The following is a 14,139-nucleotide window of genomic DNA, read 5'->3' on the forward strand; positions in this document are numbered from 1 at the left end:
CTAATGAAAAAAATTAAAATAAAAACAAAAAATTTAAAAAATGATATGTAAATATGTAACAAATATGTATTATTAAATATTGTTATTATTTTTTACTTTTAAAATTGTGACAAAAACAAGTGTTAATAAACGTTATTTTTACTTTTTATTATCACTTGAGGAAACAAAATTATATTTCTGCTTTCGTGAGGTTACAAAAATAGAAAATGAAAATATTACTAAACCATATGTAATACTAATTAATAATAATAATAATAACAAGCCAAATTCTTCTAGCCTAGCTGGTAAGATGTCTCCTGTTGACTCTTGGAGCGCACGAGTTCGAAACTTGGCATCAACTAACCCCCTAACATTTACCCTTTAAAAAAAAAAAATAATAATGGGTGCAGCTTGTGTCACAAGCCCAATGCTAAGCACTTGGTTTAGTTGCAAAGTTCTAGTGTTGGGTTCCCGCCCCATCATCCCCTCACCTCTGACCATTGCCATCATCCCCTCCAACCATTGCCAAGTGAATAATAATAATAATAATGGAATGTAAACTACATTCTCATAACTCCAATCATTAATTTTTTTTATGTTTGTTTTTTACCTCAACTAATGAAGGAAAAAAGAAAAGAAAAAAACAAATAAATTATTTGCTGATAGTAGTCGGGATGAGAATTAATTAATTTTTTATTTTTTATTTTCTTTATCAGTTGTGACTGTTGTTTAAGGTGTTGCAACTTGCAAGCAAAAAACGTCGCTATTAGATTCCAGTTCTGTGGAATCACAATCTGAAATCATCACCCACTCGCATCTCTCTCTCTCTCTCTTTCTCTCTCCTTGTCTGTCGCAATATACAGAGAGAAACGTTCCGGGAAAATCGTCCGAAAAAATGTCTGAACCAGGGGGAGAAAATCAGACTTCCACTCCAAATTCAAAGGAGCTGACGCCTCCACAATCGATGACGGAGAGAGGGTTACTGATGGACCTCGATCTCGATCTTGACGGTTCCTGGCCGTTCGATCAGATCTTAGTCTCCTCCAATCCTACGTCGCCGTTCCTTCTCACGTCCTCCGAACAACCTTGCTCTCCTCTGTGGGGCTTTAACGAAGATAATCTCGCTTTAAACTCCACGTCGTTGCTCGCCGGAGGTCTTTGTTCGGCGGACTATCCTTGTAAGATTCGTCTCAGTGTTAGCTGTGATTCACTAGTTTTCATTCAGTTTATTCCAAGACTCAGTTGAACAAAATGAAAAAAAAGTTAAATTATACTGTTTTTTTTTTATCTGATCTTGTTGAATTTGCTTCCTCTGAATTCAAATATATGAAAATGTTTTTGTAATTACTATAATATTTTGAGAACAGATTGCTAATTATCACTAATTGAGCCTTCTGCTTACTTGTTTTAGCTCATAATTTTTCGTTATATTAAGTGGGCAAGGTTCATCTATATCTGTTTCTGTTTCTCAGGCTCCGTTTGGATGCCGAGAAATCAGGGGAAAGGAAAATAAAACATATTTTGATAGTTTGGTCCCTGAAAATATACAAAAAGAGATTTTGAAATGATTATTTATTCAAGCTTTTCCATTGCTTGGGAACCAAAAAGACAGTTGAAGCATGACTTCAAATTTGTTTTCCTCTTCTTTTACCTCCAGTTTTCTAGGCTACCAAGCTGACTGGCGTCTACTATCTTACACAGTGATGTAGACGCTGTCCTATTTTACGTCTTGGCTTTGGACTTCAATTTCTGACTCTGATCACCTTCACAACGGGGTTTTACTCTATTATGTACTTCCCTCCAGATATTTTTATGATTCAAAAGCTGGGAGAATTTAAATTTTGCTAATCCTTTGGACTGAAGCTGTCATTGCTGTTAATAGCATATGTGTCTCTTGAAGCTTGTGTGATTTTTCTATGGTAGATGGTGATGTTGTTTACTGACAGCAGTTCAGATATTCATTTCTTTGCTTTTTTGGTTTGGGAATTTTGAAGTAAATACAGATAATCCTGATTCAGTAGCTGCTAGCCCATCCAGAAATGATGATAAAAGAAGGCTTCCTCCACCAATTCTGGGTTTGTCGCTGAGAGATTATCCGGATAGCTCTTATGTGATAAAAGAGAGGATGACGCAGGCACTCAGACTCTTCAAAGAATCGACTAAACAACATGTTCTAGCACAGGTTTGGGCACCTGTGAGGAATGGGAATCGGTATGTACTCACAACGTCAGGTCAACCCTTTGTTCTTGATGCACACAGTAATGGGCTTCATCGATATAGAATGGCATCTCTGATGTATAAGTTTTCTGTGGGTGAGGAGAGTGATGAAATGCTTGGGGTTCCTGGCCGTGTTTTCAAGCATAAGTTGCCGGAATGGACTCCAAATGTGCAGTATTACTCCAGCAAAGAGTATCCACGACTCACTCATGCTCTGAACTACAATGTTTGTGGATCCTTGGCTTTGCCTGTGTTTGAACCTTTGGGCCAGTCTTGTGTTGGTGTGGTTGAGCTTATACTGACTTCACCAAGGATTAAGTACGCGCCTGAGGTTGATAAAGTCTGCAAAGCACTTGAGGTTTGTGCTGCTCACCCCCTTCCAGAAATACATACTCAATCTCATGTTCTTGATTGATCATTGAGTGATGAACATCATTTGCCATCTATTTCTGATAATTGAAATAATTTGTTTGCACTTAACAAAAGAAAATTAAAAAAAGGGGAAAAATAAATCATTTTTTTGCGAACAATTGGTGAATACAAGTTGTTTGGAACAACTTTATTGCCATCTTATAACTTGATCACAAATTTTGACTTTTAAAACTTGATTAATAGGCAGGGATTCCAAATTCAAAATTCTTGTGTCCTTTTTAGGCATTATAAGATTTGACATAGAAATGTTTTGATGGTCTGACTGTAGGAAAATTATATGTTGGTTATGAATCTAGATGAAAAGGAGGAATATAATTTTGACTTTACAAAAGTTAATTATTAAGCAGGGATTCCTAATCCCGAATTTTGTGTCCTTTCCGGGCATTAAAATGTTTGACACAGGAATGTCTTTGATGGTATTATTGTAGGAAAACTTTATGTTGGTTGGAAACTAGAAGAAAAAGAGGAATAGAAGTCTGATTTTCCTTGACAATTGGACAAGGATGCAATTGCACACCGCACACATTAGATGCAACAAATGAGGTTCCATGTACTATTATTTTAGGTGAATAGGTGATGACAAAACTAGGGTTTCTGCTGCCATATCCAGCAAGATCTCTCAAAGTCCACATCTATCCAAATACAGCTTTTGTATGTCCATTGAAGACCCCTTTGGGAGAAGACCTAATGAGAAGTTCATGCCAGTTTAGAACCATATTGGTCTGACTTATCTTTTGTGTTGCATCCTTTTTTCTTTTTCTTTCTTTCTTTCTTTTATTTATTTAGTTATTTATTTTGGAAAACATTTTACACCCTATACTTCTTTGGCACAATGCTTCCATGTGGCACAAAGTATTTCTTTTTATTTTCCTGTGTGGGTTGGGGTGGGGGGCCTGACACGTAGTATTTCAGTTGTAACATTTCTTTTTAATTTCACCTTTATGTTTTCTCGCTTCTTCTATTGAAATATTATTAATTGCCACTAATTTTGTTGTTGTGGTAGATTTGGACAAGTCCTTTTTGATCGAGTCAAAGAAAACACATGTTGGGTTCTTGACTACCTTCCTAATCACTTGACCAGTTGGGTTGTTCTCATTATTTTACTAAACTGGATTTTCAGACGTTTTTTTCTATGGTTTATCGAATTTTGAAACTAGTCTTTTTTGAATTCCAATAGACGTAGAATGTCCTTCCCATATCTTGATATGCACACTCAAATGAAGCCTAATGTGATGTCTCACATTGCCTATAACTGTGTATGTGTTTTGAAAACCGTGAGCACCGAGGAGAGTGTGAAAAGCGGACGGTACCTATACAAGTTGGGGCAGGTCGTGACAAATGGTATTAGAGCCAATCCCCAGTTGGAAATGGGGGGAGCATGCACAAGCCCATGAGGGTCAGGTGTTGGGTCTCAAGAGGGGGTGATTGTGACGTTCCACATTGCTTGGGGGGAGAGGTTTGATGACAGTTATATGTGTAGACATCTCCCAACTGTGAAGACACGTTTTGAGAAAAACCGTGAGCACGGAGAGGAAAGTGTGCAAAGCAGACATTATCTACACGGGTAGAGGCAGGCGGGTCGTGACAAATATTGTCCTAAAGTTAGCTTCCAAAATATGTTTTTCAAACATGTTTTTATTATTTTAAAGGTTTTTCATGATTTCTAAAACAAGTTAAATTAATGACGGTTGAGTGGTGTATGTGTTTTTCATATTTTCGTGGCCCAACCTAGAGGACATAAAAAATTAATGCTAAAACATGTTCACTAGTTTTAAAAAATGCCATTTCCCGAAAACACTGCTTTCTTTAGATAACTAATTTAAAACCACCTGTTTTCTTAAACCTTGTTCTCCCAAACTACGCACTTCCAAAACAACCTTCAAACATAACCACTTCATTTTAAAATCCACTTTATTTTTCCAGAACTACTTTTCTGCATTCAGTCTTCTAAACAACTAACAAATCTTCATGCTTCCTAGTTGTTCCAAGCATGCAGCCTAGTCTAATTACAAGAGCAAACAAAAAGAAAGCACCATTAGGTACTCCAAATTGAATTCCCTTTTCTTCAAACAATTTTTTTTATACTTTTGTACTTTTGGTTCTCTTGGTATCACCTGAAAGAGTTCTATTCCATTTGTTAAGCTGAATAATGTATGGGAGATCCATGGGATAAACACATTGTTTGATTCCAAGTTTCCCAACTTTTGCAAGCATTCCTCATCCTTCAATTATTATTATTATTTTTTCTTTTAAAGAACAAAAGTTGAAAAACTATTTTGATATTTATGGATGCTTTGGGTGCCTAATGAATTTCCCATGTCTGATTGAGCTCACAGATTAATGGTCATGGTTATGGAGTAGTCACGCAGGCACTACTTCAAATGGGCTTTTCTATATATTCTAAGATCTTTTATTAGAATGGTTCTTCACAAAACATGTTTTTCATTTCAAATTATATATAAAGGTTATATAATACGCATCTTGACGTCTCCTGATTCCCGCAAAAGCCCTAATCATTTTAACTCAAATACTCGGATGCTTTAGCTTCACTTTTACTTTTACTTCTGTTTTCTTTTTTTTTTTCTTTCTTTATTATAATTATTCTGAAATGTAGAAACCTCCTAGGTAAAATTTGAGGTGCTGTACACAGTTGCAATGTAGAAAGGGATGATAAAAAAATTTAAATAATTGTAACAGGTTCTGTGTGCTCAAAGTTCATGCATTTCGTTATAGTCAATAAGGCTTCCATAGGTATGACTTTCATACTCTTTGGTCAATATCTTTGACCTGAACCTTTCAAAATTTCTCAGTTATGTAATTTCAGTTTCCTTCCAGGCAGTAAATTTGAAAAGTTCAGAGATATTGGATCATCCAAACACAGAGGTAAGCAGCAACTGTAATATGAATTTCAAACTTAGGGTTTTTTTCTTCTTCTTTTCTTCCTTCCTTCTCTTTTTTCTTCTTTTTTTTCTTGAAAGTAACTTGGCTATGCTTGTGAATCAGTTCCGCAATGAAGGTCGCCAGAATGCACTGGCTGAAATCTTGGAGATATTGACGGTGGTGTGTGAAAGTTGCAATTTACCTCTGGCTCAGACTTGGGTTCCTTGCATGCATCGCAGCATTCTAGCAGATGGCGGCGGCTTGAAGAAGAGCTGCAGTAGCATTGACGAAAGCTGCATGGGACAAGTCTGCATGTCCACGACTGATGTAGCATTCTACGTAATAGATCCTCACATGTGGGGTTTCAGGGAGGCCTGTGCTGAGCATCACTTACAAAAGGGGCAAGGGGTTGCTGGGAGGGCATTTGCATCTCAAAACTCATGCTTTTGTGAAAACATTACCCAGTTTTGCAAAACTGAGTACCCCTTAGTTCATTATGCGCTCATGTTTGGGTTAACTAGTTCTTTTGCAATCTGCTTACAGAGCACTCACACTGGAACTGACGATTACGTTCTAGAATTCTTTCTTCCACCTAATATTACAGACAGTAGAGACCAACAGGTCTTGTTGGAGTCACTATTGGTGACTATGAAGCTGCATTTCCGGAGTCTTAAGGTTGCTTCTGGAAAAGAACTCGAAGAGGAGGGGAGATCTGTTGAAATTATTAAAGCATCTATGGATGGAATACTTGATTTCGAACTTGTACCTGACCAAATATTGCAATGTACAGCATTTCTACCTGGGTCTGATATCTTACCAAATGCAAAAGATATGTTGCATCTTGATTCATCGCAACAGCAGTTAATGGTGGAAGCTGATGCAATTAGTGATGGAGAGAATGTGGGTGGTCGAGGTGCTGTATCGTTTTCAGACAATAAAAAGTCGAGCAAGAAATCAGAGAGAAAACGTGGAAAGGCTGAGAAATCAATCAGTTTAGAGGTTCTGCAACAATATTTTGCTGGGAGTCTTAAAGATGCTGCTAAGAGTCTTGGAGGTATGCTTGCACACTTAAACTTTGTTGCTTGTTGCTTTTTCATTTTACTTTCAACACATAGGTTCTCGTATGATGGATAGTTATTACTTGCCCAAAAAAGATAAAGAAAAAAACAGAGAAGAAGATGGATTATTTTGTAGCTGTTACAATTGACGTGGAATGTTCTTACAAAGATTCTTGCTTTTACAGTTTGCCCTACTACAATGAAACGCATCTGTAGACAGCATGGGATCTCTCGGTGGCCATCTCGTAAGATCAATAAGGTTAACCGTTCCCTTTCTAAGCTGAAGCGCGTAATTGAATCTGTGCAAGGTGCTGAAGGAGCATTCACTTTAACTTCTCTAGCTAAAAGTGCACTTCCTATTTCTGTTGGTTCCCTTTCTTTGCCTGACAATTTGAATAAAAATCAACAGAATTCACCAGGCTCTAAACCATCTGAATTTGTGGCACAAAAGAATGATCTCCCCACCTGTACGACACCAGGAAATGGACAGGATGGGATAAATAACCAGATGCTTGGAGGCAGGGTATTGGATAATGAGAAATTCATTCATGAGCAAACTAGATTTTTTAAGCCGGGTGAATTCTCAAACCAGTCCAAAACAGGGAGTGGCTCAAGAGGTGAGAGCACTGGGAACCCTACTTCCGATGATGGTTCATGCCAAGGTAGCCCCTGTTGTGGAATTGATTTCTCCCCGCAAAATGATCAATGCATAAAACTAGGGAGTTCGTTGGAATTGGCTTGTCAACCAACAGAACTAAATCTATCTGCTGCATTCTCAATCCCTGATGCTCTTGTCACGACGCTACCCCAAGAATCATTTGGAGGAATGTTGATAGAGGATTCAGGAAGCTCACATGATCTACGAAATCTCTGTCCAGCAGCAGATGCTCTTTTGGACGAAAGGGTCCCAGAATATAGGTGGACAAATCCACCATGTTCCGATGTGGTTCCAAAAGAATCCATGGCTACTTGTGCTGACAAAATGACGCAATTTTCAGGTAGGCCAGAACTGAAGACCATGACCATAAAAGCAACATATAGAGAAGACATGATTAGGTTTCGACTCTCTCTCGAATCTGGTATTGTCAAATTGAAGGAAGAAGTTGCACGGAGGCTGAAGTTGGAGATGGGTACTTTCGACATCAAGTATCTTGATGATGATCATGAATGGGTTTTAATTGCATGTGACGCTGACTTGCAGGAGTGCGTGGATGTTTCAAGATCATCAGGAAAAAATATAATCAGACTGCTGGTTCAGGACATAATGGTTAATCTTGGGAGCTCCTGTGAGAGTTCGGGGTAATTGTAGCTTTAGTCTGTATATATGGTAAAGCTCATAGCTTGATTCTTGTAGTGCTAGGCTCTTTTTGTAAGAAAATTTCCCACTATATTTGTTATTTCAGGCCTCTAGAGAGAGATACCACCTAAGAAAGGCTTTACCCAAAAAGTTACATAGGAGACATAGGCTTTGTTTGTTTCGATGTAAAATATTATTTTTATTTTTATTTTTTACTTTTTTATTATTATTTTTTTTCACGTAAAATATTTTTTTATTTTTACTTTATTGATATTTGGTAAAGATCTGCGTCGAAGTTGAGGTCGAGTCTATCGGGCGGGGCATGTAAAATAATTTGCCGAAAATTGATAGTTAAGTTGTATTTGTTAAATTTTAATATTTTTTTTTTTGTAAATATTGTACGACAACTAAACATCAAAAAATAAAAAAATATTTTTTGAAAAATATTTTTTGTCCAAACAAACAGAGCCTTAATGTCATTAAATTGGTATTTGACAGAAATGTTTCTTCTGTCTAATTCTCATGAAAATGCTGAGTTCAAGGTTTGTAAAATATAATATGGCACTGGAGGAGGAGGAGGTTTAATACTCGAGACTTTTTTTCATTACGGTTAACGAATGTAGGCAATCTGCATGGCATGGATATGGGGCAATCTGCATGGCATGGATATGGTTGTCTCTACTATTATTCTATAGAGATTGCATGGCATGGATATGGGGCAATCTGCATGGCATGGATATGGTTGTCTCTACTCCTATTATTCTATAGAATCTAAAAGTTAGATACATTCGACTATATTTATGTAAGCAAAGGATGAGATTATTCCCCATTAAGGTGAAGAATATAATATGGCACTGGAGGAGGAAGTGGTTTAATACTTCGACTTTTCATTACGATTAACTAATGTAGGCAATCTGCATGGCATGGATGCAGTTCATCTTTACTTCTGTTGTTGTTCTGTAGAACCTTGATACAGAATCTAAAAGTCAAATACATACATTCGACTATATTTATGTAAGCAAAGGATGAGATTATCCTCCACTCACATAAAAAATAATAATAATAATGTTAGATCTGTTGGACTTTAGAATTATTTTTTATTTTCTTTTTATATTATTATTATTATTATTTTAATTAAGGAAATAAATAAGTTGAACTGGCTAATAGATGGCCTGGACTTAATTTTGCCACATCACTTAAGTTAAAGAAGACAAAATTGAGTAAGTAATTTTTACCGAATACTCCGTACATATTAGTGTATACAAGTTTTTTTTTTATACAAAGCCTTTTATACGGTACATCATATATCACTCTGTATTTCGTTCTTAGGACCAAAATCTCTCCTCTTTCTCTAGTTTTACAAAGGCTGGACGAAAATCTTTTTTGTCCATCAAAGCAACTCAAGGCGGATCAAATGCAGAATCTTTGATTTTGAGGATTTTGTTCCCAATCTTGAAGCTAGATCAAACCCACAAGGTATGATTTTGTACCAAAAATTGGTCTTGTGAGTGGTGTTAAGGTTTCGTTTAGAAAGAGAAAGTGTAGCAACTTTCCCAATTAATTGACACCCCAAAACAATCAACATACAAATTGATACACGTATCTTTTAAAAAAAATTTAACATTTATAACTATACAATGCAAAAAAAGGAAGAACTGATTTGAATTGAATAATTCAAGAAAGTATATCAAGTGCACATCCCAACGTGTTAATGTAAATAATCCACATGTCCAAGAGTTCCACATCCCAACTCTATCATAACATGCCTACCCAATGATATGTATACAAAATCCCATATTTTACTTTATTTCATTATATGAATTCATACAAGTATTTAGAGTCGATCGCAAATATTATACCCAACTTTTATTAGGGAAAAATAATAGACAAACATTTAATAGAGTTCAAAAATTAAAACTAAAAAGGATAAACTACACTGACCTCCCTTGAGGTTTGGCCTAATTGCAAATAAACTTGAGGTTTGTATTTTTTTGCAATGTCACCCCTAAAGTTTGAACCATTTGTTGACACTCATTTTGATAAATTTTGTATTAATGACATGGCAACCAATTTAGGGATAATGTGACATGTGGGCAAGGTAATAGTTGACGTAGTTTAAAACTAGTTGAAGCTGCATGCAAAAGTGGAGGAGATAAAAGCATTTGAATTACTGATGGATAGGGATTATAGTGCTAGTAGTTATCTTTTAGTTGGTTTTAATTAGATGCTAATGGTTATCTATAAGATTAGTTTATTTTGAATTTATAGTTAGTTGTGATAGAGTTGTAATGCAAGTAAAGTGCTTGTGTGTAGGAGTTTGTTTTACGTAGTTTTCTATAAATAGTGCTAAAGGCATGCTTTGTAAGAGGTCTAGCACCCTCAGAATATTTTAATATTATTGTTGCCTTCTCAAGCTCCTTCCCCATATAGCATCCTTATTATTTCTATCTCTCACACTCCCTATTTCAGTCTCGTTCTATCTTTCTCTATATATATATCCCCCTCTCTCTCTATCTCTTCTCCCTATCACTTTTTATATCTATCTTTTCTCCCCTTTCTATTATCAAATTGTTACTATAATTATTCATTGTTAAAGTCCTTTCAATTAAGGCAATACTGAACTCACAAGAGGAGTATATTTGTTCTCTTTCTCCTCGAATCGCCTAATAATCAATATTCTCAAAGTGATTGCAGTTGAAAACTCACACTTGAACCACATTGTTGGTTCTGGCATGCCTGCAACAGATCAAAATTAGAATCGGCTTTAGCCAGCCGATATTAGCGTCAACATTCTTGGCACGCCCAGTGGGACCCCACTAGGTGAGTAATTTATAGTAAAAATATGCAATCAGCTTCTCAACCGACTTACGAATATTCTGATCAATCATATTAAATGATGTACCAGTATTCTAATCAGCCATATGGTTGGCTAGACAATTATCAGCAACCAGTTACTGATTATCGGCAAACGCCAATAGTCGATTATTGGCATACGCCAATGGTCTATTATCGGTAAGTTTCAACAGTCGATTATTGACAAGTTCCAACAGTCGATTATTGACAAGTTCCAGCAGCAGATTATCGGCAAGTGGTAAACCAGTCACCAGTAGCCGATTATCGGTAGTTGATAAATCAGCATGTCACCCCCTATCACAATCTCTGGTACACGGGGGGCAGCCGACGACCAATTAGTCATATGGTTGGATTGAAAATTATCAACGACCAGTAGTCGATTATCAACAAGTGGCAAACCAATCACCAGCAGCCGATTTAAATCAACAAATGGGAGAAATACGATCCTAAATGAGGGAATTTAATCAAGAGTTGAAAGCAATAATGGCTATCCAAAGTCGCCATGATTAAGCCAAAATCTCGGCAGCTCATGAATCAATTTTTCAACGTGTTTCTTCATCGTTGATAAATATTTCTCAAGGGCCACAAACAACGACAGGACTTGCCTTGCCGAATGTAACTCTTGGTACGCCCATCGACAATCTGCCGATAATAACAGAAATATCATGGATGCTGATGGAATCGAATGTAAAATTGGCAAAGATTATTCTGCAGTGCCCACTAGTGATGGCAATTCCCCCTTAGAGAGAACCCCAAGAGCCAGGGGGCAATCAGAACCGAGGGAGGAACAACTTACAAGCTCCACCAGTACCACCGGCGGCTGCCGGGGGGTATGTGATTGCAAACCCACAACGGGAATGGATTGACCTGTATGCTCTACTTCAGCGTAACAATGATTTTGATACTCTCAATGGCAGAAAATATTAGCTGTATGATCAGCATGATTATTATCTGACACAAGCAAAATTTCAGCCACCAGTATTAGATTATCGGCAAGTTCCAATAGCCGATTATTGGCAAGTGGTAAATCAGTCACAACTGATGACTTATCAACAACAAAGTTGGAAAAGCTATCGGCCTGGTACTAAAATCGGCCAGCCTTGCCGATCTCGGTAAGAAATTTTACCAAAAATTCGGCTGAAAGCAAAGCGGCTTATGTACTAAAATTCTTTGCCGATTGTGATATCTAATAATTGGCAAAAACAATTATCGGCTGAAAATATTGTTTTAATTCACTATCATCAGCCCAATTTCAAGAAAAGAAAAAAAAGACTAGCCGATGTCAATTTCAAAAGATTACTTAGAGCTCAGTTGAGAAAATTGGCTGAAAGACCAGCGGCTGCCGGGGGGCTTGTGATCGCTAACCCCCAACAAAAGTTAGTTGATCTATACGCTCTACTTCAACCTGCTGATTATAGTAAGGTCATACTTGTTGATCAATGGATTTTTGGGCATGATGCAGTCTTGCCGATGGAGTTGAATGTAAAATTGGCTGAGGCAAAATCGTTGAAGCAAAATCGGCTGAAAAACAATCGGCTGAGATGAAATCAGCTGAAATGAAATAAGCTAATAAAACTCATTCCTGGCATAATGTCATTCATCTAGTAGAGATAATAGGCAGATTGGCTAAAATGATGCTTCATAATAATTTAATTCCTGCCAATTATGATCACGATTTGCTAGCGGAGTTAGAAAATGCATGGGGGGCAAGTCCTTCATGGGTTTATGGGCAGGCGATATCGGCAAGCTTTTTGAGAATCTAGGAAGAAGCCTAAATCGACAGATTTAGCTAAATAAAGATCTTCTTAGGGGTGATTAAAAAAAAAATAAAGCTTTGGAGTTCGTTGATTTGCAATCTTATTCCAAGTGACTAGTGCATCCCTTGTTCAAAATTTACTTCCAATGTATTTCAAAATTTCAAATACTTATCGGCTTGGGTGACCGACAACTGATAAGACATTTAAAATTGGGGGCATTGTTGACACCCATTTTCATAAATTTTGTATTAATGACATGACAACCAATTTGGGGATAATGTGACACGTGGGCAAGGTAATAGTTGACGTAGTTTAAAATTGGTTGAAGCTACATGCAGAAGTGGAGGAGATAAAAGCATTTGAATTGCTGATGGATATTGATTATAGTGCTAGTAGTTATCTTTTAATTGGTTTTAATTAGATGCTAATGGTTATCTATAAGATTAGTTTATTTTGAATTTATAGTTAGTTATGATAGAGTTGTAATGCAAGTAAAGTGCTTGCGTGTAGGAGTTTGTTTTACGTATTTTTCTATAAATAATGCTAAAGGCATGCTTTGTAAGAGGTCCAGCACCCTCATAATCTTTTATTATTATTGTTACTTTCTCAAGCTCCTTCCCCATATAGCATCCTTGCTATTTCTCTTTCTCTCCCTCTCTATTTCAGTCTTGTTCTCTCTTTCTATCTCTTCTCCCTATCACTTTCTATATCTATATTTTCTCCCCTTTCTATTATCAAATTATTACTATAATTATTCACTATTAAAGTCCTTTTAATTAAGGCAATACCGAACTCACAAGAGGAGTATATTTGTTCTCTTTCTTCTCAAATCGCCTGATAGTCAATATTCTCAAAGAGACTGCAGTTGATAACTCACACTCGAACCATATTGTTGGCTCTGGCACACCCGCAACAGATCAATTTAGAATCGGCTAAGCTAGCCGATTTTAGCCTCAACACCATTTTAGCAAAGACCTCCCCTGGGTATAAAATTTAGTCATTTTTATCAGAAAATTTGTTGAATGAACTAAAATATCCATCAACTAAGTAAAAAGACACTACTACCCTTATAATGTCATCAAATGACAAAAAAATCTTACAATAATGGACAAAAATACCCTTCTCATTCCCCCCCAGTATCTTTCTTGGCCGAAGGATGCGAACAGAATCTGCCCTACCTTTCTTTATCAGTCCTTCGTGAACTTTCCAATGTTATAGAATGGATCTCGGGTGGAATCCTAAAACTTGATCGACCGCACCGACGTTTGATTAGGATTTCACTTTCCTTCCCAACAGCTGTCGTCGGCGTTGTGTTGTAAAAGGTAATGGATTGAATCAGCAAAGCCCCGTTGGTTATCTGACCTCAGTAAAGAAGGTGGGAAATTAGGGTTTCGATGGAAGGAGTAGAAGGATATGGTGAAGGCGTTTCTGTTGGTGTTGGTTGGTTACGGTGGCGCCGCTAGTGGTTGTGAGGTGGGAATGGTGGTGGCGGTTACATCGATGGAGATGGTGGTGCGATGGCGGCCGGTGGTTGCCAGATATGTGAAAATTGGATCCCATTTTCAATCGGTGAGTTAAAGGGCGGTGGCGGTGCTTAATGGCGATGGTGGTGGGAAGTGGACCGTGGAGAATAGAGCCAAAGAAGGGAGAGAGAAGAGGAGGGGAA

The 14,139-nt window shown here is 37.1% G+C and overlaps 1 protein-coding gene across 2 annotated transcripts; it reads left to right on the forward strand.

The window, feature by feature from the left end:
* The first annotated feature begins 671 nt into the window (after nucleotides 1–671).
* On the forward strand, nucleotides 672–8,092 carry LOC132286884 (protein NLP6-like). Of its 2 annotated transcripts, none has more exons than XM_059789301.1 (5): nucleotides 672–1,157; nucleotides 1,983–2,554; nucleotides 5,464–5,511; nucleotides 5,632–6,562; nucleotides 6,752–8,092. In XM_059789301.1, the coding sequence occupies exons 1-5, from the start codon at nucleotides 875–877 to the stop codon at nucleotides 7,867–7,869; spliced, it is 2,952 nt and encodes a 983-aa protein (XP_059645284.1). In that variant the 5' UTR covers nucleotides 672–874; the 3' UTR covers nucleotides 7,870–8,092. The 2 variants fall into 2 exon arrangements, with proteins under 2 accessions (XP_059645284.1, XP_059645283.1); XM_059789300.1 differs by having other exon boundaries at nucleotides 673–1,157; nucleotides 1,974–2,554.
* Nucleotides 8,093–14,139: the final 6,047 nt, after the last annotated feature.

This window comes from Cornus florida, unplaced genomic scaffold (genome assembly GCF_030987335.1).
Source record: "Cornus florida cultivar Cherokee Brave unplaced genomic scaffold, ASM3098733v1 CherokeeBrave_3.0.0_Hap2_Chr11, whole genome shotgun sequence".
Classification (NCBI taxonomy): domain Eukaryota; kingdom Viridiplantae; phylum Streptophyta; class Magnoliopsida; order Cornales; family Cornaceae; genus Cornus; species Cornus florida.

What these genes read in the sequence shown, in the direction of transcription:
- LOC132286884 (XM_059789300.1), top strand. Translation starts at nt 875, where the DNA reads ATGTCTGAACCAGGGGGAGAAAATCAGACTTCCACTCCAAATTCAAAG. An exon ending in AAGTCTGCAAAGCACTTGAG is followed by an intron (nt 2,555 to 5,463) that starts GTTTGTGCTGCT and finishes GTTTCCTTCCAG; the next exon opens with GCAGTAAATTTGAAAAGTTC. An exon ending in TGCTGCTAAGAGTCTTGGAG is followed by an intron (nt 6,563 to 6,751) that starts GTATGCTTGCAC and finishes TTGCTTTTACAG; the next exon opens with TTTGCCCTACTACAATGAAA.